The sequence below is a fragment of the Lissotriton helveticus genome, chromosome 3_1, assembly GCF_964261635.1.
Source record: "Lissotriton helveticus chromosome 3_1, aLisHel1.1, whole genome shotgun sequence".
In the NCBI taxonomy this organism is placed as follows: domain Eukaryota; kingdom Metazoa; phylum Chordata; class Amphibia; order Caudata; family Salamandridae; genus Lissotriton; species Lissotriton helveticus.
This window is the reverse complement of record NC_136061.1, coordinates 1,933,679,822-1,933,706,238: the sequence shown is the minus strand read 5'-3', so window position 1 is coordinate 1,933,706,238 and position 26,417 is coordinate 1,933,679,822. Positions and strand designations below refer to the sequence as shown.

General features: G+C 47.5%; 1 protein-coding gene across 4 annotated transcripts in view; it reads right to left on the bottom strand.

Moving 5' to 3' along the window:
- UACA (uveal autoantigen with coiled-coil domains and ankyrin repeats) overlaps positions 1–26,417 on the bottom strand; it is a 369,235-nt gene that overhangs the window by 82,177 nt on the left and 260,641 nt on the right. For all 4 annotated transcript variants that reach the window (XM_078682980.1, XM_078682983.1, XM_078682984.1 and 1 more), the window contains exon 5: positions 12,216–12,273. In XM_078682980.1, the coding sequence (XP_078539106.1) occupies positions 12,216–12,273 (58 nt within the window). The remainder of the gene's footprint in view (positions 1–12,215; positions 12,274–26,417) is intronic.

The window sequence follows — 26,417 nt, the reverse complement described above, 5'->3', positions numbered from 1 at the left end:
AGCCAATAACAAAGCTGCATTTCAAGATGATAATTTAATTTCTGCCTTGTGAATAGGCTCAAAAGGACGTTTCATTAATTGTGTTTTGATTATAGTAATTTACCATGAAATTGGTGATTTTCTAACCAGAGGGTAGGCTCTAAATAAAGCTCTGAGGAACTCCTTCATATACCCAATTTGAACATAAGGACTATTCGTTAGCCAACGTAAATTGTGAGACTACCACTAAATGGACTTTGCCTGAAGAGTGGGACAGACCTGAACGTGCTAAGTGAAGTAAGTATGGAAGAGTCTGTTCTAGTAGGGAGAAATGGGATGAATATCGTGGTCGGAACACCATAGACAAAAGTGTTTCCATTTGGCTACATATGTCTTATTTGTAGAATCTGCTCTGACTTTGGCAAACATTACTCTGCAATCTTCAGGGATATTTAGAAGTAATATTTATTGCGTTCAAGAGCCAAGCCGATAAATTGAGCAATTTCCGGTGCACATGAAGAACCTGGCCTGCATGCAGACTAAGGAGATTGGTTAGGGGCATGAGGGGAATGATGTTCGCCTCTGAAAGGAGCATGAACTCTGTGTACCAGTACTGTCTGGGCCACACTGGTACATTAGAATGAGACGGCATAGTTTTCGTTTCATATCGCTTATGACTCTCTATATAATTGGAAGCGGGGGAAACACAGAGGCAAAACTTCCAGACCTTGCTACTTGAAAGGCAATTCCCCATGACACCTTCTAAGGGAATCTGCTTGTGTCTAATCAACATTTGTGGCACTGGTTGTTCGCAAACTGATCCACATTTGGGGTTCCCCACTATTGTAAGATAGTTCTCAATTGGTGTTAGCTTAACTTCCATTTGTAACAGTCTTTTGTTGTTCTGCCCACAGTGTTGGACAATTGTTTATTGGTATCTGATACATGTTCCGCTCTCAGAATAATTTGATGACTGTGCCTTTCTCAAAACTTCTGTGCCTCTCTGGAAAGTAGGAGCGATGTTATTTCACCTTTTTTGTTTATGTAGCACGTGGTCGTTGTATTGTTAGTGTGTACCAGTACGGATAATCTTGCAAACCTTTGTAGGAAGTATTGAAGGCCTAAAGCCACTGCTTGCAACTCCAAAAGGTTGATATGCATTTAGGACTCTTGAGGCGCTCATCTTGTGTTGACCTTTAAATCTGGCAGCAAGCTTACTAGTCTTCTAGGGACACATCAGTGGTCATAATAAATCATAGTTGGGTTGACGAATGTTAGTCCTATAGACACGCTGTCTTCATGAGTACACCATGGTATGGTGTCTTTCATGGTGCTTATGATTTTAACAATGTCATCAAATGAGCCATGGTCTCGGGCCCATTGATTGCCCAGTTCCTCTTGGAATGGTCTCATACAAAGACAGCAATGTGGAATCAATGGGATGCAAGATAACATCCCCAGGAAAGATCTGCAGATGTACTACTGAAATAGACTCTTTTTAGGAGCTTGCGGGCAAGAGAAGAAATAGTTGGAGCGCTTTTTTTTGGTGGGAAAAATCTTGCATCATTTCATGACACAAATTGCCAAGAAACCGTATTGTCTTGCTTGGTTTTAAGGAGGATTTGTCTTTGAGATGTGTTAGACCTAGGGTGTTAAAGAGTTGTAGGCACACCGTTTTAGAGTTCCTGGTGTCTCCAGAGGATGGACCTTTGACTAATCTGTCATCTAGGGTAAGGGAAGATTTGGTAGCCCACTCTTCTCAGATAAGCTGCCACTGGGGCCAGGAATTTTCTGAAAAATGTGGGGGTGTTTGAGACCAAAAGGTAGGGTTCTGAATTGATAATGACGGCCAACCACTTTGAACCTTCAGTATTGTTTGTGCAATGGAAGCATGGGAATTGGGAAATACTTATCTTGGAAGTCCAGAGATGCTATGTAATCTTCCTTGTTTAGTAACTGAAGGATTTTTTTGGGTGCAACCATGTGAAATGATTGTTTCTTTATGAATTTGTTTAGCTGCTACAGGTCGAATATTGGTCTTGACTAGCCTGATTTCTTTTTTCCGAGGAAATAATCTGGATAGACACAGGAGTTTCTCTGGGAGTAAGGCACCTGTTCTATTGCTTCTTTTTGAGCAGCACACTTTTCTATAATTGCAACTGATGGAAATGTTGGGGTGGGTTTGCAGGAGGTATGCGGACACATTCTTTGGTGTGTCCCTTCTACCACTACTCCAAGACTCAACAATCTTTTGTAAAAGATTGCCAATGTTCATAGAAATTGGAAGTGATCTGCCTATGGAAAGAGGAGAAAGTATGACCAATGCCAGTGACGGTCACCGATGCCTGGAGAAGAATTCCTGTGATCTTTGTTGTGCCGTAGTCTTCTTTTGGGGTGGGGTGCCTGTCTGCAGTAGGCAGACTGTAGAAAAGCTATATACTGTTGGGAAGGTCTTTTTGACGATAACACTGTTGGGTTGTTTGGCAAGGCTGATAATGGTTACATTGGTAACCGCCTCAGTAGGAGAACTATCCTCTTCCTCTAGCCCCATGAAAAGGCTGAGCTTCTTCTTGCTGGGGAACTCAAAATCATCTTGCAGTATAGGTATCTGGTTTTTTGGACTGCACTGACATGCTTCCTGAATAGAGCTTCCCCATTATAAGGCATGTCGAGAATTTTTGTTTGTACTTCAGGACTTAAAGAGGTTGCCTTAAGCCAACCCTCTCTTGTAAGGAAAGCCACCCTGGCAAGTGGATGAAACCCTATTGAGGCTATGCATTGCTGTGTCAATGATTTTGGAGGATGTTCTCTGTCCTTTCAGAAGAACGGAGATGAGTTCAAGTATAGAACTTATGTAAGACCACATTTGACATGCCTTCCCAGGATAGACAAGGATTTAGATGCTCTTATAGCGGTAGCAGCCACTACAAAGAAACATTTTCCTATGTTGTCTAACCTTCTACCTTCCCTCTCTGGTGGAGTAGAACAAGGAGTAGAAGAATTCCTTCACCTCCTCTGTGCTGCATGATTAACCAGAGTCCAGCCTAGGGTGGCCTATAAGACAGGCTGGGGAGATGTTAGTGGTCTTGTATTTCTTGTCCAGACGTGGGACAATTGACGTGGGACAATAGGCACCGCAATTGCTGGATTTTTCATAATTTCTAGACATTTTTTCCAGACATAATCAAGTATTGGGATCATGTTTACTGATTTACGAGCTGGTTCCGTGAAGTCATTTAGGAAACACTCTGATTATTTCGTTGGCAGAGGAGGGTCACATTTTTAGGATGCTCTCTTAAGCAATGTGTGAAATTATGATGTCATCCGGAAGAGAATTTGCAGCAAGTGTGGTAGGTGGGGCAGATAAGGCCACATAATCGTCTCTTTCAGAGCCCACATCCTGAGGATTCTCATCAGAGATTTTATCCTCCTCCTGGTCCTCATCAGAGTACATATACTAGTGGGCTGAAGGAAGAACAATAGTTACTTACCTGTAATCTGTGGTTCTCCAGTATTGGTGTCTTTCATAGATTCACATGCCTGAATCATTCCCCGTCGTCGGAGTGGGAGTCCCACGGTACATAAAAAAGCAATAAAATGCTGTAAATTTATAGTAATACCAATAGAAATGAACCAGGAAGTAAAACAGCCAATGGTACAGTAGGCAAAAACTTCCACATCTATGACTCTCATAGTCATTTTGTATAGTCCAAACTACAGCCAATCAGGCGCCAGCACCCACCAGAATGTTCTCCCCAGAGGCTCAGGCTCTCAGATTTTCTCGCAAGGAGTGAAGGTAAACCATAATAGCCTAGAAAGCCTCTGAGGGGAGGTGGGCGGGTTGCATGTGAATCTATGAAAGACACCAATACTGGAGAACCACAGATTACAGGTAAGTAACTATTGTTCTTCTCCAGTATTAGGGGTGTCTTTCATAGATTCACATGCCTGAATCAGAGTAGCTAGCAGTACATATCTTTGCTGAACAGACGCTCATAACACCCAGCTTGTCAGCTAGTAATGCAAATAACAATGCAAAGTGAATAAACACATATCATATAAAGCATAACATAATGCAATCAAGAAAATATGTGAAAACATAACATAAGAAGCGTCTGACAGCAGAAAACAAGGAGGTGGGAAACAGAGGCTCACCTTAATGAAACAGATTCCGTAGAACAGCTCGACCCACAGAAGTATCAGCCTCGCTGATGGACTCTAGACAGTAATGTCTGGTAAAGGTGTGGCGACTCGCCCAAGTCGCCGCCTTGCAGATCTGCTGAAGTGGGACTCCAGCGAATAAGGCCGTAGATGAGGAGACTGCTCTTGTAGAGTGCGCTCTGGGCGCAGATGGTAAAGGTCTCCCAGCCTGTGCATGGCAAAAGGCAATGGCAGCAGATATCCATCTTGCAATAGTCTGTTTTGATACTGCCTGCCCTTTACGAATCGCACCGTAGGTAATGAACAACTGGTCAGAGGTGCGTACAGCAGAAGTTCTTTGTAGATAGAATTTAAGACATCTTCTAATGTCAAGCGAGTGTAAAGCTCTTTCCGCAGGAGTTTGCGGGTCTGGAAAAAATGATTTAAGAACAACAGGTTCGTTCAGATGAAAATCCGAAGGTACTTTAGGAATGTATTTGGGATTTGTGCGAAGTATGACAGAATCGCTAGTGAATTGGAGGAAAGGATGATGAACAGTGAAAGCTTGGATATCACTAACTCTCTTGGCGGATGTTAAGGCTAAAAGCAGTGATACCTCCCACGAAAGATACTTCAAGTCAGCTCGATGGATGGGCTCAAATGGGTGACGCATGAGTTGACCCAGGACCACATTCAGATGCCACAAAGGAGGTGGACGACGTACTGGAGGGAACATTCTAAAGAGGCCTTTAAAGAACTGTTGGATAATTCTTGATGAATACAGAGAATTGGACCCATCCTGTCGATATCTGGATATTGCAGCCAGAAATACCTTCAAAGTAGCATGGGACAGACCTGTTCGTGCCAACTGCAAGAAAAAAGGAAGAATTTCCTCAGGCTTTGCCAAAAAAGGGTGAACACCTGCTGAACGGCACCAGATACAGAAGCGTTTCCATTTGAGACTGTAAGTCTTGATGGTTGCGGGTGCTCTAGCTTTGGCCAACACCTCTTTACAGTCTGCTGGGATGTTCAAGTGTGCAAACTCATGGTGTTCAGGAGCCAAGCCGCTAATCTCAGCGATGCTGGGTCCGGATGGAAGACTTGACCTTCCTGAACACTGAGCAAGTTCGGGATTGGATGTAACTGAATTGGTTTGCTCTCTGATAGTAGGAGGAGCTCCGTAAACCAATACTGGCGCGGCCATCTGGGCGCGATCAGGATCAGTCGGCATGGTTCCTTCCTCATCTTCCGCAGAACCTTGGGGACTAACGGAATCGGTGGGAAAGCGTACGCAAACCTCAGGGACCAATCGAGGGAGAATGCATTCCCCAGAGAATTCTTGTGGGGGTGCCAGCTGGCGAAGCTCAGGCATTTGCTGTTGGTACTTGTCGCAAATAGGTCCAGGTCTGGCCAACCCCACTGATGAAAGATGTGGTCCACTGTGTTCTGGTGAAGCTCCCATTCGTGGTTGGTGATTGTTGTCCTGCTGAGTGCATCCGCAAGGACGTTTTCCGTTCCCGGAACATGCACCGCATGCAACTGTACATTGTGGTGAAGAGCCCATGTCCATAATTCCTGCGCCTCTTGAGACAGGAGAAGAGATCGAGTTCCTCCCTGTTTGTTGACGTAGTGCATACTTGTTGTGTTGTCTGTTCTTATCAACACATTGGTGTTCTGAATGATGGCACAAAACGCCTTGAGGGCAAGAAAAATGGCTCTCAGTTCCAAACGATTGATGTGCCACAGTTTCTGTTGCACAGTCCATTTGCCACTGATCGTGAGGCCTTGCAGATGAGCCCCCCAGCCCTCGAGGGATGCATCTGTAGTGATGGTGAGACTTGGTGGTTCTTGAAGGAACGCATGACCCTGACTGAGATGACACCTCTGTGTCCACCACAGAAGAGACTCCTTCATGAGTGGTGTGATTTGAATGAGGTCCTCGAAAGTGCCTGAAACCTGTTGCCACTGCAGGGCTAGTTCCTCCTGCAGCGGCCTCATTTGAAGCCGGCAATTTGGAAGTAATGGAATACAAGCCGATGCCATCCCCAGAAAGGATTTGTATAGTCGGACAGAAACTGACTTTCTTTGCATGAGATCTTGTGCTAGCCGACTTATTTTCATTTGTCTCTCCTTGGAGACGAAAGCTTTGCATTTGTGAGTGTCCAACATTGCTCCTAAGAATGCTATTCTTTGAGACGATTGCATTTGGGATTTGGAGAAATTTATTGTCAGGCCTAGAGACTGAAACAGGTGGAGACACTGGTGAAGGTGACGTTGAACGGTGCCATGAGAATTGGCGTTTATAAGGCAATCGTCCAGATATGGGAAAATTTGTATTCCCTCCAGCCGGAGGTGCGCAGCTACTGGAGCTAAAACCTTCGTAAAAACTCTTGGAGCTGACCGTAGTCCAAAAGGAAGGACTTTGAATTGGTAGTCCCTGCCAGCCACCCTGAAGCGAAGGAATTTCCTGTGGCGAGGTAGGATGGGGATGTGGAAATATGCATCTTGGAGGTCTAGGGTGACCATGCAATCTCCTGCTGTTAGAAGATGCAAAATTTCTTGAAGAGAGAGCATCCGGAACGTCAATTTCCTTAGATATTTGTTTAATGCACGAAGATCGAGGATCGGGCGCCACTCCCCGTTCTTCTTTCTGATCAGGAAGAACCTGGAGTAAAATCCTAGTCCTCTCATCCTCTGAGGAACGCTCTCGATAGCTCCTTTTTGTATCATCATTTTGATTTGGGTAAGCAGCTCCTTCAGGTGAGCTGGAGGCGGGCCCTTTGGCGGTACATTTGGGGGAAATTTTTCGAATTCTAGGGCATGGCCCCTGGCGACAATATCCAGGACCCATTTGTCCGTTGTTATCGACTGCCAATTGGAGTAAAATTTGGAGATTCTTCCGCCAAGTCTTTTGAGAGGGTGGAAAGACGGTGGTGGCAGGTGAAAAATTTCATTGTCGCTTGTCCTTGCCGCGGTAGGTAGCCTTACCCCTGTATGGGGTGTATTGAGATCTTTTCTGCCCATAAGACTGGTAGCGCTGATTTTGGTAGCGCTGATTACCCTGACGGTATGAGGATTGTTGATGTTGTTGCTGGTATCCACCTCTATTGAAGGACGTTCCTCGTCCTCTCGCTCCTCGAAAGGGCGGCTTGTGAAATTGTAGAGTGCCTAAGGATTTGGCCGTTTCGGTATCCTTCTTGATAGTCTGTAAGGCCTCCTCTACCTTGGGGCCGAATAAATATTCGCCATCAAATGGCATGTCTAGAACTCGGTTTTGTACTTCCTGTCTGAAGGCAGTGGAACGTAACCACCCCTGTCTACGGAGAACCGCAGCCCCTGCTAATTGGCGAAAACCTGTAGATGCCACATCAACAGCTGAATCAATTATCTCTTCAGAGGTCCTTTGACATTCATTGAGAATCTGGAGTGCCTCCGCCTTGGATGGCTCAGGGAGTAGATCGATAAATGGTGAGATGTCAGACCACATTTGACGGTCGTAACGACCTAAGATGGCTAATGCGTTGGCAGCACGGACAGTCGTTGCAGCCATGGTGGAAACTCGTTTTCCTATTGAGTCTAGGCGTCTGCCATCTCTATCCGGCGGCGCCATAACTGCAGAGGACGGATTTCTGGCCCTTTTCTGAGCCGCCTGGACAATTACCGAGTCAAGTTTTGCTTGTCCAATGAGACAGGCAGGCGTCTTGTCTGGAGCTTTATATTTCTTATCAATTCTTGGCAAGACTGGAGGAATGGAAGCCGGCGTTGACATCACCTTAACACCTTCCTTCCAGATGAATTCCACAATGGGTATTGTCCTAATTTGTCGCCTGGGCTGATCTTTAAAATCGTAAAGGAAACATTCTTGTTGAGTATGCTCCATTTTCATATGAAAACGTGCGGTTGCACGCTCCATCAGCAAGTGAAAATTTGCTACATCAACAGGAGGGGAGGCCGACGCAGTCTGAGGAGATGTTGAAGGAGATTGGACCTGATAGTCCTCCCACTCCGATAAATCATCCACTTCTCCTTCTTCCCGTTGGTCGTCATCTTCCGAGGATTGCGGGTCCTCTTCGTGAGCAGGTTGTGGGTGTGAAGGTGGGCACACAGATGGGAGCACGGGTGGAGGCGTTTCCGAAGTTGGAGTTGCTTGTCCAGAACCTGTCGATTCCGAAGGTGGAAACCTCCGATAGTAATCGTCCAGCATAAATTGTAAGTTGGATATTAAATCCAAAGGCACTTGAGCAACAGGGGTACTGACAGGCATCGATACTTCAGCAGGAGAGTAAGAATCCTCATATTCATCATCTTGAAGTTTAATATGTAACTCCGATGGACTAGTGGCTTGTCCAAAAGTATTCTGGACCATCTCATTGTCACTGTCAGAATCCAGTAGTTGGTCTGGGACTTCAGAGGACACCTTGTGAGGTGAAACACGCAGGGGTGAAAGCCTCATTACAGTGTTGCGCAGTTGTTCTGCTGCTTGGCGTGGTGTTAAAAACACCGTCGACGGAGACCACACCTGTAGTGCCGTGCATGAGGATAACTGCGGCGTCGTCGGAGGGTTAACTTCCGATGGATTTGTCGTCGACGGATCACCTCTCGTCGACGGGACACTTTTCGGCAACGGAATAGTCGTCGTCGACGGGACACTCGTCGTCGACGGGAGACCTTTCGTCGACGGGACACCCATCGTCGACGGGACACCCATCGTCGACGGGACACTCTTCGTCGACGGGACACTCTTCGTCGACGGGACACTCTTCGTCGACGGGACACTCTTCGTCGACGGGACACTCTTCGTCGACGGGACACTCTTCGTCGACGGGACACTCTTCGTCGACGGGACACTCTTCGTCGACGGGACACTCTTCGTCGACGGGACACTCTTCGTCGACGGGACACTCTTCGTCGACGGGACACTCTTCGTCGACGGGACACTCTTCGTCGACGGGACACTTCGTCGACGGGACACTCTTCGTCGACGGGACACTCTTCGTCGACGGGACCGTCTTCGTGGACGAGTCACTCCTCGTCGACGGTGTTATTTTCGTCGACGGCGTAGAGCCTGACGACGAGCTCGTCGACGGAGTCTTTTTCGTCGGCGGTAAAGCCTTTAAAAGGCGTCGACGACGAGGCGTCGACGACGGACGTCGACGAAATAGGCCTCACAGAAACAAAAACCATCGTTGGAGATGCCGTAGACGAGGACATAACCATACTAGGTTTAGGAGATGAAAATGTTACCGTAGATGTCACTGAAGTCGTCGTTCTCGTCGACGAGGAAGCTGAAGAAGACTTCACAGGAGGCGGAGATGAATTCTGTGGTAACATCCTGTCAGAAGATAGGGGAAGCTTGAGTTTTTTCCCCTTTGAGGAAGCAGAAGCGCCTTCCATGCCCCTGGAGGTGGGGACAGCCTGAGAAGTGGAAGGTAGATCCAGTCCTTTAGCAGGTGGTTGTTTTTTAGGCAGTTTAGCCTTGGGAGATGACATTCCCTCAGGCGCAGATCTCTTCCTGGAGGCTGAAGTGGAAGCAGAGGTGACACTGCCTACTTCAGAAACAGGATTAGAAGAATCCTTTAGCCTCTTCAACCACAGCAGTAAACGACCCTCTCTATCTCTGAGAGTCTTCTGAGGCATGGTTCTGCAGATCTTACAATCAGAGGCCTGGTGATCTGGGTAGAGACAATAGATACACTTTTTGTGTGGATCCTTCTCAAAAAGCCGAGGCTTACCACAGCAGTCACAGGCTCTGAAGAGAGATTTCTTTGAAGACATCCTGAAGAGAAGACACAGATGAAGTTAGAAGTTAGAAAAACTGAGCAGAGCTCAGGGAGACTCCCTTCACACGACGTGCGGTAGAAAATCTGAGAGCCTGAGCCTCTGGGGAGAACATTCTGGTGGGTGCTGGCGCCTGATTGGCTGTAGTTTGGACTATACAAAATGACTATGAGAGTCATAGATGTGGAAGTTTTTGCCTACTGTACCATTGGCTGTTTTACTTCCTGGTTCATTTCTATTGGTATTACTATATATTTATAGCATTTTATTGCTTTTTTATGTACCGTGGGACTCCCACTCCGACGACGGGGAATGATTCAGGCATGTGAATCTATGAAAGACACCCCTAATACTGGAGAACAATAAGTCTTAAGATGTGACAAATCAATTGATTAAGTCTTGGCCTTCCTAGAGAAGATATTTGTCGTAGGCACTGATAAGTGAGTTCGGGGATAGTGTCGATGATTGAGGCTTAGGTGATGTTGGTTGCGTTGCCTGGTCTGAGAATCTTTTATTACTGTCTGCAAGCAATAGGCACTTTTACTAATGCGCTGGGGGCCTGCATCATACACTCTTCCTGGTACTGGTAGTTTTGTTTAAAAGGCTCATATGTAACAATACTCTAAAAAAACGCTACATTTCTTGGCTTGACCATTACTAGCTGGTAAACAGGTTGTTCAGGTAAAGAGTATTCCCCATCGAGAGATTGGTGACCATCGTCCTCCTGGTACTTGACGTTAATTTGGGTAGGCCTTTAAGCTGGATCAATGGGACATTCTTCATTTTAATATCCTGTTTCCTGGAAATGCTGGCGTGGAAAAGGCAATACTTTACTCAGTGAATTATGCTTGAGAAGGAGAGGCAAAAAATGCCTTTTCTGATATTAAAATTACCTTATATGGTTGTGTCGACGAATTGCCAACGGTGCCCTCGATGATGGTTTTAACAGCATTGATTCCTTCAGAGGTGTTGTCATTGATGGAGGTCCAGTCTATGGTAGTGTTGACGATGACATTTTCGTCGGTGAGGTGGATTTAGGAAAAGTGCCAAACAACTGTCTTTAATGTGTTTCATCGATGATCTGTTTTACGGACGACTACATTGACAGTGATTTGAACTTCATTTTAGAAGAGTCATGATAAAAAGCCTTCACAGATGGTGTGGAAGGCTCAGATTGTGGTATTTCTAGCCCTGAAGAAACATCTTTTTTTCTTAGGACATTCCAGGACATCCGAAGCAGAACTAGGACGTCTAAATAGAGGCAACTCTGTACTTTTTAAAATCATCCTCCTGGGTTCACCTGAATATTCTCCATGTGAGAAATGTAAGGATGGTTTCTCTTGTGCACGTTTATGGAGATTTCTGAATACCTTATTGGTCATCTCCTGAAGATGGTGTCTTCCTTGGCCTTGATCTTTTGTAGCTACAAAAGTAATCTACCTCTGGTCCCTCGGGGTCTTGGCTGAGAAGGTGCACCACATCTTGCATTCCATGGTCATGTGTTGGAGACAGTAGGTGCACTCCATGTGGGGGTCCAACAGGAGCCACAAGGTCTGAAGAGGTCTTTTTAGGATCATCAGCCATGCTTTCAGTCAGAAAAAAATGCCAAAAGGAGAGGTAGGTTGTAGATAATAGTAGTGATCAAAATTTATTTCAAAATAAAGAAAGAATATTTCAGAGGAAAAACCTGAGCAGTGCTCAGGGAGGCTACCTTCACACAGCCTGCAGTAAAAAGTCTGAGGTATGGCGGTCCTTGAGGGGAGTGGTATTGGCTCATCTGTCTCCTGTTTGGTTGAAGTTTGGTTCCTTTTAATGGCTGTAAACAGCTCAATAAAGTGATCGTTTTAAGCTCTCAAAGCTCAATCTAGCATTGTACTGCTTACTTAAAAATTGTGTGAGAATCCCTGCTTGATGACCGGGATGATTGAAGTATGCAAACCTATAAAATATTCAATACTAGAGAAGAAATACTTATAAATCCACAAAGCTGCCATTTCTGATATTGCTGTCATGGTCATATTGCTGTATTTGCCTGGTTTGCAAGGTACATATAGTTCTTGCCCTATATTTCCTGGTCCACAACAACTACAAGAATAAAGTAGCATGAAACTGGCTTCATCGCCCATGCCCTTCCAAACCTTTTCAACCCATGTATTCTTTCTCCCTTTGCATCCTCCATAACCTAGTCTCTTAACCCTCTATGGCTTTTCTTTATAATCAAAACCCTCTTTCTTTTGAATGAGTGACTCCTCATGCCTCTTGTCCAATTAATTCTCCCCCTCCATCTTCTGCCCCTACATTGCATGCCCAGTCCTTACCTGCGTCATGCAGGGCAGTTCTACCCTGCAGGTCAACATTTTCTGTTGGGCAGTTAAACTGTAAAATAAAAAGTGAAGATTAATTAGCTCTTTTATACAAATGGCTTTCACTCTCCTCTATCGTCATATCCTTTTGAATGCAGACTTAAATATACAATTATTCCTTAGTGAAGCAATTAATTTTATTAGGGTACTAGAAAACTCACTTAGAGACCTACCCAGTACTCATTACTGGTGTGAGTATAACAAATTAATGTGCAGCTCACTGTACTAGAGTTCACAGTGTTTCAATGAGAGCTTACTAGGTGGAATACAATCAAAATGCCCCTATAAAAACCGGTTCCTCAAAGGCAAAGCATTAGGTCGTCTTTGCAGACCACTCCCCATGGGGATGTCACTCTGCACCGGTACATCAACATCACTCATTCCACACCCTTGCCCATGTAGTGTTATTTTTTGTAATATATTGAAGAAATACAACCACTAGCTTCAACTTTAAGGTTTGCCCAACTGTACCGCAGCTCTCATATTCTGCATTTATTCGTTATTCACTTTTTTTTAGAATTAAATGACCCAGATCCATACCAAAGGAGCAGTACAATGAGGCATTAAACAATAACTGCTACATAATGTACAATTTACAGCATATCAGTGTAGCAATGATGTGATTTGATAGCACAATTATTCAAGAGGAAGAAGAGGGGAGGTGGAGGCACCCACTGAAATAATTAGTTCACCTAACTCGAGGAATGAACTGGGACTGAGGTTTAGGTTCAAGTTACCAGATAGCTCTAATAAGTTGCACTATCTCATTGTTAAGCAATGACTGAGATAATCAGACAATCTGACAAAGGAAGGAATATTGCTCTGTGACCTACAAATGTACGCAGAAGAGGCTAATAACCAACTGAACATATTGGATGCCATAAAGCATTTATTTGACATTTTAATGAAGTAAACTGTTTGTTTCATGATGATCTAAAGAACCAGGTGGCTAGAAGGCTGCTAGACTACTGCGAATATCAGTTCCTGAAAGTGCAACACCCTAGGATCCCCACACTATACCATCTGGACAAAGTACATAAAAACCTAATCATTTCTCCCGGGAGACCTATATGTTGGACAAAGGGAGCCTATTCGAAAGCACTTCTTACATACATGATTTTTTATTATGCTTTGTAAAGACACTTTCCTCTTTTACCAGGGATACTAAAGATTTTCTAGTTAAAGGGATATCAATCCATTGGGAACCAGAGTTCAAATATATTATTCTAGATGTTACCTCTAGATGTATCGATGTATAAAGTGAAGTGACAACATGAATTTAGTTTGCAGGCAACTGAGCACTTTTTTGGAGCAAGCGATATACATTGTAAGTTTCATTACAATTCTTGTGGTAATGGGAGGTCATGCCTGAAGGAGGTAGAAGCTGCTAGAATTGCAGTTGCCTGTTTGTGCATTTGGTTTGGACCCTAAGAAGAGTAGAATTTGCTGTGGCTGAAGATGTGACTTTTTCGTACTGATCGTAAAAACATTTGTGCTGTAGCAATGCTGCTTGCAGAGTGTGTGCTTGGCACTGTTCTTTGCTGCTGCTCCTTATCAGCCAATCGTTTAGAAATGGATACACGTGGATGGCATGTCTGTGCAGGTAAGCGGTGATGACTGCCAAAAGTTGGTAAATAGGCTTGGGGCTGGGGTTACTCCCGTAGGAGAGAACTTTGAATAGGTAATGTTTTCCGCATACCATGATACAAATGTAACAAAGGTGCACTGAATGCACAGGTATGTGAAAGTATGATTCCTTGAGATATAACGCAGTCATGAAGTCGCCTTACTGTAGTAAGGAGATTGACATCTTTTAAGGTGACCACGTGAAAATGTTCTGATCAAATGAACTTGTTCAATGGTCACAGATTGAGGACCTTTAGGGTGCCAACCTTCTTGGGAATGAGGAAATAGAGGGAGTAGATCTCCTGCCTTTGTTGGTGTGTGGGAAGGGTCTCTACAGCACCCTTGAATAGAAGAGCGTGTACACCTTCCTCTAGAAGCTGCAGATGGTCTGAACTACATAATGACAAGGTGTTTAGATCTTCTTTCTCAAATTGCCTGGTTGATGGACCGGCCTCTTCTTCCTCTGGCTGTTGTGCCTCTTGAGACTTTAGCTTTCTAGAATATTTTCGATGCCGAAGATGTCACTATCACGTTACATATTGTAACACACCCAGCATTTGTATGATTTGTGTTTGATTGAGATATATATATATATATATATATATATATATATATATATATATATATATATATATATATATATATATATATATATATATATATATATATATATATATTTTTTTTTTTTTTGGCTACACAACCACTACACAATAATGAAATTGCCCATTCAGGGCACGTTAAAATGACGAAATAATGTTAAAGGAATGATACATTTTAGTCATGTTCAAAGTTAGTATTAACTGTGATATATTATCAGTCTGCTGTCATATGTTTTTGAAGGGAATGCACAAGAGCACTTTATTTAAGAAACGCCGTAAAGAAAGACACAAATGAAATATGTAAAATAACATACTATAAGATGGACGCCATTATGGTTGCACTAAGATAGTACACCTTCTTCTATGTTGTTGCACAGCAATGTGAACGTGTCTTTAAAATGGCGCCAGTACAAACACGCAAACTGACACTGACGAAGCTTGTTCTAAGCGAAACGCGTCTGTTAGGGGTGAGAGGGTTGCAATAAATATTCTGGAATCGGAGACCTGGCTTGTTTTTCAGCCCTACTGGAGTGAAAAGGTGTTATATATATTACCTACTGGCGGTCGCCAGTAGGTATATATAGTTAGGATTTTTTCTCTATGGGATTTTTGAAAATTCTATGTCTAATAACTTTGGCGTTTGTGGACGGAATTGGCTGAAATTTTCAGGAAAATGGCACATTTTGTTTCTGAGCAGCCCTTGAAAATTTGGGGGGGGGTTCGTCAAGGGGGGGCCGAGAAAAAAGGGGGGTCCCAAAACGTGTTTTTAACATTGAGTTTTCCATAGGGCGGTTGGCCTCACTTTTAGCCCGAACGGCTGAATGGATTTGCACGAAACTTGGCAAAATTGTAGGGACTGGTAGCCTGATGTGCCTTTGCTAGGTCTCAATATATGTGCTTCAGTGGATTTTGAGAAATTAACGTTCAAAAAAAGATATTGAATATGCTACTTACCAGTATGCATCTGTTCTTGGCATGTAGGGCTGCTAACATTCATATCTTAGCATTAGATCGCCGCCTAGTGTTGGGCTCGGATGATTGCACATTGTTGTCCTGGAAGAGTCTTCGAAGTATCCTGAGATAGGTGGCTCCTCCCCTGGACTACAGTGCGCATGGGCATCGGCTCCATCCCCAGATTGTTTTTCGCCATTGTGGCAGAAGATGGAGTGAAAGTGTAAAGGATGTCCATGCTAATGAATAAATACAATAGTATATCTGCAGCTGCGACAGGCACCGGGGAGGAGGGCGGGCGATATGAATGTTAGCAGCCCTACATGCCAAGAACAGATGCATACTGGTAAGTAGCATATTCAGTTCGAGGCATGTGGGCTGCTAAATTCATATCTTAGCATAGAATACATAGCAGTCCCTCCATCAGCGGCGGTTGCCCGTGCCAGCTGCAGAAACCTGAAAAAGTGTCTTGAGAACAGCCTGTCCTACAGCTGCTTGCTGCTTGGAGTGCACATCAACACAGTAGTGTTTTGTGAAGGTATGTGGTGTGACCCACGTGGCTGCTCTGCAAATATCCTCTAAAGGAATGTTCCCTAGGAAAGCCATGGATGCCCCCAGTTTGCGTGTGGAGTGCGCTCTGGGGGGTATTGTTAAAGTGCGCTTGGCTTTTTGATAACATATCTGGATGCACTTAACAATCCACCTGGCTATCCCTGCTTTGGAAATTGGGTTGCCTTTGTGTTGTGGTGCGAAGGCAACAAAGAGTTGTTTTGTCTTTCTAAAGGGTTGTGTTCTGTCTATGTAGTACATCAACGCCCTCCGTACATCTAAGGTATGGAGCATTCATTCCGCCACCGTTTGCGGGTTTTGAAAGAATGCTGGTAAGTCAATAGTTTGGTTAAGATGAAACTGTGACACCACCTTAGGAAGGAATTTAGGGTTAGTGCGTAGCACTACCCTATTTGGGTGAATTTGAATGAACGGCTCTTGTATGGTGAGCGCTTGCAGCTCACTGACACGCCTCAGAGACGTAATAGCTATTAGAAAGGCCACTTTCCACGTAAGGAATTGGAGCTCACACGAGTGCAGTGGCTCAAATGGTGGCCCCATCAGTCTGGTGAGAACGACGTTGAGGTTCCACACCGGAGCTGGTGGTGTTCTTGGGGGAATGACTCTCTTCAGACCTTCAAGGAAGGCTTTAATGGCGGGCACTCTGAAGACAGAGAGGTGCTGCCTGTTCTGAAGATAAGCCGCTATGGCTGAGAGATGTATCCTAATGGAAGTGTACGCCAGATTGCACTTGTAGAGATGTAACAGATAGCAGATGATGTTGGGTATAGATGCATCTAGTGGGTTGATGTCATTGGACGTACAGTAGATGACAAAACGCTTCCACTTAGCAGCATAGCATGCTCTAGTAGTTGGTTTCCTCGCCTCCTTGATGATACTCATGCATTCTGGAGGTAGGTTAAGGTATCCAAACTCTAGGATTTCAGGAGACAGATCGCCAGGTTGAGCTGTTGTGGATCTGGATGCTGAATGTCTCCATGGTTCTGCGTCAAAAGACTGGGCGTGAGGCGCAGTCTTTGATGCGGCACCACTGAGAGTTCGAGGAACGTGGTGTACCAAGCCTGTCGTGCCCACGTTGGAGCAACCAGGATGAGAGTCATGGAGTGCTGCCTTAGCTTTCTTGCAACCAGCGGTATTAGAGGGGCTGGCGGAAAAGCGTATGCAAATTTGCCTGACCAGTTCATCCATATCGCATTCCCCTGCGACTGTGGGTGAGGGAACCTGGCGGCAAAGAGTCGGCATTTTGCGTTCTCCTTTGTTGCGAACAGGTCTATCTCCGGATGACCCCACTGCTGGAAGTACGGGTGGAGAACAGAAGGGTGTATCTCCCACTCGTGCATCTGATGGCTGTATCTGCTGAGCAGATCCGCCATCTGATTGTCCTTGCCCGGGAGGTGTTCTGCCATGAGGAAAATGTTCCTCTGAATGGCCCACTTCCACATGCTCTGAGCCAGATGAGACAGCTGTGGCGAGTGGGTGCCCCCCTGTTTTTGAATGTAGTACATGGCTGTCATGTTGTCCGTCCGGACTAGCACGACCTTGTTGCTCAGATGTACAATGAAGGACTTGAGCGCCATGAAGATTGCCATCAGTTCCAGATAGTTGATGTGCATCTTCTGTTGCTGCGTCGTCCATAGTCCCTGCACTGTGTAATTGAGCACATGAGCTCCCCATCCCTGGAGAGATGCGTCCGTCGTCAGGACAATCTGCGGCACGGGCTCGTGGAACAGTCGGCCCTTGCAAAGGTTGTGTGGAGTCCACCAATGCAGAGAGTCGTATGCCCGACTGGTAACCAACACTAGGTCTGTCAATTGCCCACGAGCCTGTGTCCACTGATTCGCTAAGCACTCCTGGAGCGGGCGCATATGTAACCGTGCGTGAGGGACTATGAAGATGCAGGAGGCCATCATGCCTATCAACTGCATGAACACTCTCGCTGGCAGGGAGTGTCTTGGTCGGAATCGTTGGATCAGTGACTGAATGCTGTCGATTCTGACTTGGTTTGGCTGAGCCATGGCTGTCAGGGTGTTGATTGTAGCACCCAGGAACTGCCGGACATGTGCCGGCTGAAGATGCGATTTTGGGTAATTTAGGGAGAAACCCAGATCGTGAAGAAGGTGAATTGTAGTCGACATGTCTGCGGCGCACTGTTGCTCTGACTTGGCTTGTACGAGCCAGTCGTCTAGGTAGGGGTAGACATGGATATTCTGCCTCCTGAGGTGCGCCGCCACTGTCGCTAGACACTTGGTGAACACCCTCGGGGCCGTAGTGACTCCGAAGGGTAGGACTTTGAACTGGTAGTGCCTGCCTTGAATAGTGAACCTGAGGTATTTCCTGTGTGACGGGTGTAGTGGAATGTGGAAATAAGCATCCTTGAGATCTAAGGTCGCTAAGAAGTCTCCCTGGTTTAGCAAGGGAAGAATCTGCTGTAGTGTAAGCATATGGAAATGCTCTGACAGTATGTACAGGTTGAGGGGACGTAGATCGAGAATGGGCCTGAGAGAACCGTCCTTCTTTGGAATAAGGAAGTACAGGGAATATACCCCTGTGCCTTCCTCCCCCACCGGCACGAGCTCGATTGCGCCTTTTTGCAGCATCGCCACCACTTCCTGCCGCAATAAGTGCAAGTGCTCTGCGGACATAGGCCTTTGCCTCGGTGGGATGTTGGGTGGAGTGGATTTCAGCTCTAGGCAATAACCATACTGGACTAGTTGTCGCACCCACCTGTCTGTGGTGATGTTTCTCCAGACGGGCAGGAACTGCTGCAGTCTCCCCCCGACAGGTGTTATGTGGTCGGGGGGCAGTGACAGAAAGTCACTGTTTGCTTGGAGTAGAGGTGCGGGAGCTGTTGTTTCCTCTGCCGCGACCTCTGTTGCTGTTATTCCTATAACCTCCCTTGTTCTGTTTAGTGAACGAGGATTGCGCCCCACCTTTGGAGAACTGGGATTGTTGACCCATCTGTCCTCTGGTGACTCCACGTGCACCTGAGCGACGAAAATTGCTGCCACGAAACTGTTGGGACTGCAGGGCCCCCATAGACTTAGCAGTTTCCGTGTCCTTCTTTATTTTCTCTAGGGTGGTGTCAACATCCGGACCAAACAGACTATCAGGATTGACTGGCTGATTCAGAATTGTTGTTTGAATATCCTGCTTAAACCCTGAGATGCGGAGCCAGGCTTGTCTTCTCAGCATAACGCTAGTGTTGATAGCCCTAGCAGCTGTGTCCGCAGCGTCAAGTGCACACTTGATGGCTGCGTTTGATATTAGCTTACCCTCCTCAATAAGCATTTTGGTGCCTTCTTGGAACTGTGGGGGCAGGTGTTGTATAACCTGTTCTAGGGTGTCGTAGTGCGCCCTATCATAACGCGCCAGGAGCGCCTGTGTATTTGCGATGCGCCAAAAGTTTGCCGCCTGTGCAGCCACTCTTTTGCCTCCTGCCTCAAGCACTTTGGACTCCTTATCCGGGGGAGGAGCTTCACCCGTTGTCTGGGAGTTGGCACGTTTCCTGGCATTGGCAACCACAAGAGAGTCCAGTGGCAATTGTCCCCGGATGTAGACGGGGTCCGCAGGTGCAGGCCTGTACTTCTTTTCAATGCGAGGGTTGACCACTCTCGCCCTCGTAGGCTCCTTAAAAATGTCCCCAGCATGTTTGAGAACACCTTTCAGCATAGGAAGTGTCTTTACTGTCCTTTCAGATATGGCAAAGGTGTCAAAAAGGAAGTCTTCCTCAACCGGGTCGGCATGCATGTCCACATCATGATTGGCCGCCGCCCTTTCAATTAGTGCATGAAATCCTGCTGAGTCCTCAGTCGGGGATGCACGTGCATTAAAGGTCTGCGGGTCTTGGCCCACACCTTGGGTGTTCTGGTCACCAGTGTCGTCGTATGAATCTGGTTGTACATCAGGTTCATCGATAGGGAAATTGTACTGCTCATCCTCATCATATTCCTCACCCACAGAGTGTTCTGGGGAGGGAGTAGGGCTCCGTCTTGGAGGAGGCTGAATCGGTTCCGTGAGGCCTGAGGCGTCAAGGGGCACCCTCTTCTTTTTCATTGGGATGACGTAGGGGTCCACCGGCTCAGAAGTGATCTTCCGTTTATAGAGTGTCAGCTTGCCGGTGGCAGCATCGATGAAATGCTCTGAATCGTCTTCCGATTCGAGTACACGACGTGGAAGAGGGTCAGGCAGCGAGGAACCCTGTTTCGGAGCCGATTTCGTCGAAAACGCTTTCGGCGCCTCCTTAGGTGGCAAGAGAAAAAGGAGTTTCCCAGAAGGCTTAGCCGGAGCGTCCTTTTGCGGCTGCGGTAATGGCATCGGAGCCGATGGAGCAAAGGCTTTCTCCCTGATTCTCTGCAGTGACTCCGCAATGGGGGACGGTACACTGCCAGTGGGTTTCGTCGCCGACAAGGATGCTTTGAGCTGTCCCTCGGATCCGACGTCCTCTCGGGCCTTGTGCGTTTTGGGCGCGGAAACCGTCTTCGGCACCTCCGAATCTTGAGGCCGGGGCGCAGACTTCTTGTGCGTAGCCTCTGTGGAGCCGACCTTGGCGGGCTTGGACGGCGCCGTAGCCGCTGATCCGTGCCGACCATCTTTCTTGGGGGCCCCTTCTTCGGGCGTCGGTTTCGATTTCGGAGCATCGGAATCGACAGACTTCCTCGGCTTCTGCGGACCGGAGGTCGACGGAGCCGACGGGGTGACGGGCACCGACTTCTTCACAGGCACGGCAGCCATCTTAGGGACACTCGAGTCCTTTGGTTTCAGTTTCGATTTCGGGTCGGCCATTTTAGGTGTTGACGACCCCGATGGTTTCAGTTTCGGTTTCGAAACTGCGTGCCCAGCAAGTGAGTCCGTAGCCGGGCCCGAAGGCGGGGCTGTGGCTTGCGGCAACGGGTCCTGGGTAAGGCCGACAGGCGATCCCGTGTCCCGGTCGGTATCCTCGTAACCTTCGGGGCAGAGCTCGTCCGCTGAGCTATCCGCCGCGGCCCCATAAATTTCATCGTCGTCTCCTACCTCTTCGACGTATTCGAGGACCTGACCCGCGACTCCGTCGTCGTCTCCCGGATCCGCCTCGACCTCCGTCTGTGATGGGGAGATTTGTAGATGGTGACCCTGGACCTCTTCTTCCTGGTCGCCGAAGATGTTCTCCGGATCTGGGGCCGCTTGCCTAGCTTCCAAGCGCACCGCGCGCCGAAGCTTGAGAGTTTTCTTGGAGCGGAACTGTGCACAGGCCTTGCGCTTGCCGTCGTCGTGGTCCGGTGAAAGGCACTTGTTACACACGGGGTGTAGATCGATGTGTGGGTACTTGGACCCACAAAGCGGGCAGTATTTAAACGGGCTCCGCTCCATGTCCGTAAAGGCTCGCAGTCGTGTCGCGATTAGAAGGCCTCAAAGTTTAGAAAGCGAAGAAAACTCCGCTTATTCCGGCTCCAAGAGACGGAAGACTCGAGACCGAGCGCAGACAATACCGACGCAAGAAATCGAGGCCTTTTGGCCGGTAAAAGATAGATTTACTTGGTTCCGACAGTAAGACGTCGAGACCACATCCGAACCCAATGGCGGAAAAAAACAATCTGGGGATGGAGCCGATGCCCATGCGCACTGTAGTCCAGGGGAGGAGCCACCTATCTCAGGATACTTCGAAGACTCTTCCAGGACAACAATGTGCAATCATCCGAGCCCAACACTAGGCGGCGATCTAATGCTAAGATATGAATTTAGCAGCCCACATGCCTCGAACATATCTGTAACAGCGGACCGGGCAGCGCTCCGGTTCGCGGACTTTACGCGGTACGGAGCTTTGTGAAGCGAAGCTGATTGGTTCTCCGGCGTCTGTGAACATTCCAAACAGTCCGTAGCGGCCGCCATCTTGTCTCTCGGTAGGATCGAGAGACAAGAGGAGGCCAAAGCGAAGGGGCAAATGACCATAAGGGGGCATAGTAGATCCTCGCTGACCCCCTAGGTTTGATGTGGAGGTTTTAAAAGGGCCCCGCGGGGCAAAAAAAAAAAAATAATAATAATAATCGAACGGCTGAATGGATTTGCACGAAACTTGGTAAAATATTAGGGACTGGTAGCCCGATGTGCCTTTGCTAGGTCTCAATATATGTGCTCCAGTGGATTTTGAGAAATTAACGTTCAAAAAAAGATATATATCTGTAACAGCGCTCCGCTTCGCGGAGATCAAATTATCTCTGTATTACCTAGCTGTTGCTAACACCAGTTAGCGACGGCTAGTAGGAGATAGCGACCATCTTGGGCCCCACTTTGCATGTGAGTGATATTTATCACTAATGACATGCAAAGTGGGCATGCCAAGATGTTAGCGACTGGAAACAGTCGCTAACATCGCTATCTCCTATTACCAACTTTTGGAAATATTCGCGATAAGCGCGAATATCTCCAAAAGCTACCACCTGCCCTGAGCAGTTTTTAGCCATGTTATCCAATGGGAGGTGGATAACATGGCTAAGAGTATTAGCTCGGTAATGCATGAATATCGCTGAGTTTTCAGCGATATTAATGCATTGCGGTCGTTTTTTATCGTATTTGCGATAAACCTTGATAATAGCAAGGTTTATCTGCGATAATTTCTGAAGATGCTTAGCGGTAAAAAATTCGTTGCTAAGCATCGTTAGGGATAAATATCGCTTAACTTTGGTAATATGCCCCAACGTCTGTTAACGTTCGATTCGAAGGAAATCAGGAAGTGTTGAAAAACATTGTCTGCGCCATCTTGCCTTTTTTCAAATGCCACACTTTTGTCGTGCACGGCAGTCATTTTAGATGCCTTGACCAGACCCACTCTCTGCACGCTGTCGATCCTTAGCATGGCTCCCCACCCTCGCAAGCATCTCCCCCAGGCAGTGGTCACCCCCGCTCTCTGTCTTATGCATGGGTAATAAACCACCCCCCATCTGCGCTGCTCTTCACTGAGAATCACACCCTGTGCCCGCCCGACACCTCCCTTTCGCCCTATTCACTACCGCACCCTCTGACACTCCTTTTCCTCTGTGTTCGATTGTCCAGGCCGGTCCTAGGGTATCAGCTAGCCCTGCAGATGTAGTTTATGGCCCCAGCTGTAAAGAATCACCCCTCTTCAAAGGAGTTATAGTAGATCAAGGCCCACACTCGATGAGATCCGTCACAGCAGACGCGTTCCTATTATCTGAAAACCATCCTGTATTGTGATTGGGGAGGGGACCGAGCCTGAAGCGGAAGATTCCAGGGATGACTCTTTGTACATCAAAGTTTTTACAATTATGTGTCACATTAAAAATATATAGCACTCCAACAAAGTAGTAAGATTATAAAACTTTAATAACTTATAAATATATACAAGAAAACAAAAACAGTAATAACATATAAACATTTTTAGGGAAAAACAACGAAGTAGCGGTCGGCTGTGCGAATAGTCCCAACGCAGCACAACGTCCAGATTTCACTGATTTCGGCATCCGGCGTGGGGCGTCGCGGGGGGTGGGTCATCAGTAGCAAACTGTTGTGCGAATAGTTCCAAGGCAGCAGAACGATGGCACCAAGGTGATGTCCAGTAAGTTGCCGCACTGGTTTTGGTATCCTACAATGCTGCTCCGAATAACGGCGTGGGGCGCCCCGGGGGAGGCGGCGTGAACGGGCCTCTCCAGGTGGAGTCTCGTCTGTTGTAGTGGGGCGCCCCTTTACCGTTTCAGTTGCCATTCCGTCCGCTTTTGGTCCACTGTGTCAAAAGCCGCAATTCAGCTGAGTTGCGCCCACTCATGCGGTGCAGCGATAGGCGGCTGTCACAGGACTCTCAAAATGGCGGCAGGCTGTTTCCTTTTTGGGCCTGGTCCACTGAAATGGCCCTGGGACACCTTGGAAATCGGACGCTTGTCTGCTAGGTCTTGGACCCCATTCTCGAAAGCGTCCCCTCTGCCTTGAGGATTCATCAAAAGATTTGGGGGCCCCCGACTCCTGCAGGCTTCTGGTGGGGAGCGGCTGCCATGATTGCTCGCGGAATGACTACGACGGAGCCACGAGATGGTGGTGCTTTCATGGTGACGCCAGCTTCAGTCTGAAACATCCAGAAACAAGGTGGGGCTTTCATCGTTTGGGGGGAAAAAAAAGTTTTCATCCAATGAAAAGTGTTATTTTTAGGTCATATGATCAAGCCTTCCATCATTAGGAAACCAAAAGTAAAATGAACCAATGAAAAGTTTTATAAACAAGTCGCATGACCTGTTATGCGGCATAGGGTATAAAATGCGGAGAAAATACGTTGGCACGTGAGGCGGCGTCAGTAGCGGACCGATGTGCGAATAGGCCGAAGGCAACACAACGCGCCAAGATCCGGATGGCACCGAGGTGGTGTCCAGCAAGTTGCAGCACTGGTGTGGCCATCCTACAATGCTGAAAGTCGGCGTGGGGCGCCCTGTTGGCCTGTGAGTTCGCGTCAGTAGCGGACCGATGTGCGAATAGGCCGAAGGCAGCACAACGCGCCAAGATCCGGATGGCACCGAGGTGGTGTCTAGCAAGTTGTCGCACTGGTGTGGCCATCCTACAATGTTGAAAGTCGGCGTGGGGCGCCCCGTTGGCCTGTGAGATGGCGTCAGTAGCGGACCGATGTGCGAATGGGGCCAAAGGCAGCGCAACAATATTTTCTGAATAGAAGACACCACAAGGCGCTGAGATGCCAAGATCCGGATGGCACCGAGGTGGTGTCTAGCAAGTTGTGGCACTGGTGTGGCCATCCTACAATGGTAAAAGTCGGCGTGGGGCGCCCTGTTGGCCTGTGAGATGGTGTCAGTAGCGGACCGATGTGCGAATGGGGCCAAAGGCAGCGCAACAATATTTTCTGTATGGAAGATACCACTAGGCGTTGAGATGCGAAGATCCGGATGGCACCGAGGTGATGTCTAGCAAGTTGCTGTACTGGTGTGGTCATCCTACAATGCTGAAACTCGGCGTGGGGCGCCCCATTAGCCTGTGAGATGGCGTCAGTAGCGGACCGATGTGTGAATAGGCCGGAACCAGCACAAGGCGCCAAGATCCGGATGGCACCGTGGTGGTTTCATAGTTGAGAGGCACTTCATCTGCAGTGGGGCGCCGAGATACGGATGGCACCGAGGTGGTGTCTAGCAAGTTGCCGCACTGGTGTGGCCATCCTACAATGTTGAAAGTCGGCGTGGGGCGCCCCGTTGGCCTGTGAGATGGCGTCAGTAGCGGACCGATGTGCGAATGGGGCCAAAGGCAGCGCAACAATATTTTCTGAATAGAAGACACCACAAGGCGCTGAGATGCCAAGATCCGGATGGCACCGAGGTGGTGTCTAGTAAGGTGCACTGGTGTGGCTATCCTACAATGCTGAAAGTCGGCGTGGGGCGCCCTGTTGGCCTGTGAGATGGTGTCAGTAGCGGACCGATGTGCGAATGGGGCCAAAGGCAGCGCAACAATATTTTCTGTATGGAAGATACCACTAGGCGTTGAGATGTGAAGATCCGGATGGCACCGAGGTGATGTCTAGCAAGTTGCTGTACTGGTGTGGTCATCCTACAATGCTGAAACTCGGCATGGGGCGCCCCATTAGCCTGTGAGATGGCGTCAGTAGCGGACCGATGTGCGAATGGGGCCAAAGGCAGCGCAACAATATTTTCTGAAGAGAAGACACCAAAAGGCGCTGAGATTCCAAGATCCGGATGGCACCGAGGTGGTGTCTAGCAAGCTATGCAGCTGAGTTGCGTGCGCACTTGCGGAGAATAGGTCGAAGGCAGCACAACAATGTTTTCTGAATAGAAGACACCACAAGGCGCTGAGATTCGGTTACCACCGAGGTGATGTCTAGCAAGTTGCCGCACTGGTGTGGCCATCCTACAATACTGCTGCGAATAACGGCCTGGGGTGCCCGAAGGGGGGGGGGGGGGAGGGGGAGGCGGCGTGAACGGGCCTTCCTAGGTGGAGGCTCGTCTGCTGTAGTGGGGCGCCCCTTTACCGTTTCAGTTGCCATTCAGCTGAGTTTCGGCTGCTCTTGATGCTACAGCGACAGGCGGCTGCAACAGGACTCTCAAAATGGCGGCTTGTTCTTTGGATTTGGGCCTGGTCTACTAAAATGGCCCTGGGACACTTTAGAACTCGGACGCTCGATTTTTTTTTTTCCTTTCCTGTACATGCAAAAAAAGGTAAATGCCCGGTACGTTACACGCTTCATCTGCCACGATGTACTCTCCAGAGGAACCGAAAAAAAATATAGTTATGGTAACTATACCATGCATCGTCATATGGAGAGGTGGCACCAATTAATTATAGTGCTGCATAAAAGAGAGATTTGGAAGAGAACCCTCGACCTGCCAGTACATTCATCAAAGAAGTGGCACTGACAGCATCAGAGGCAAGGGAAATGGTCCCAAATATTTAGAACTTTGGAAAGATTAAAATGACA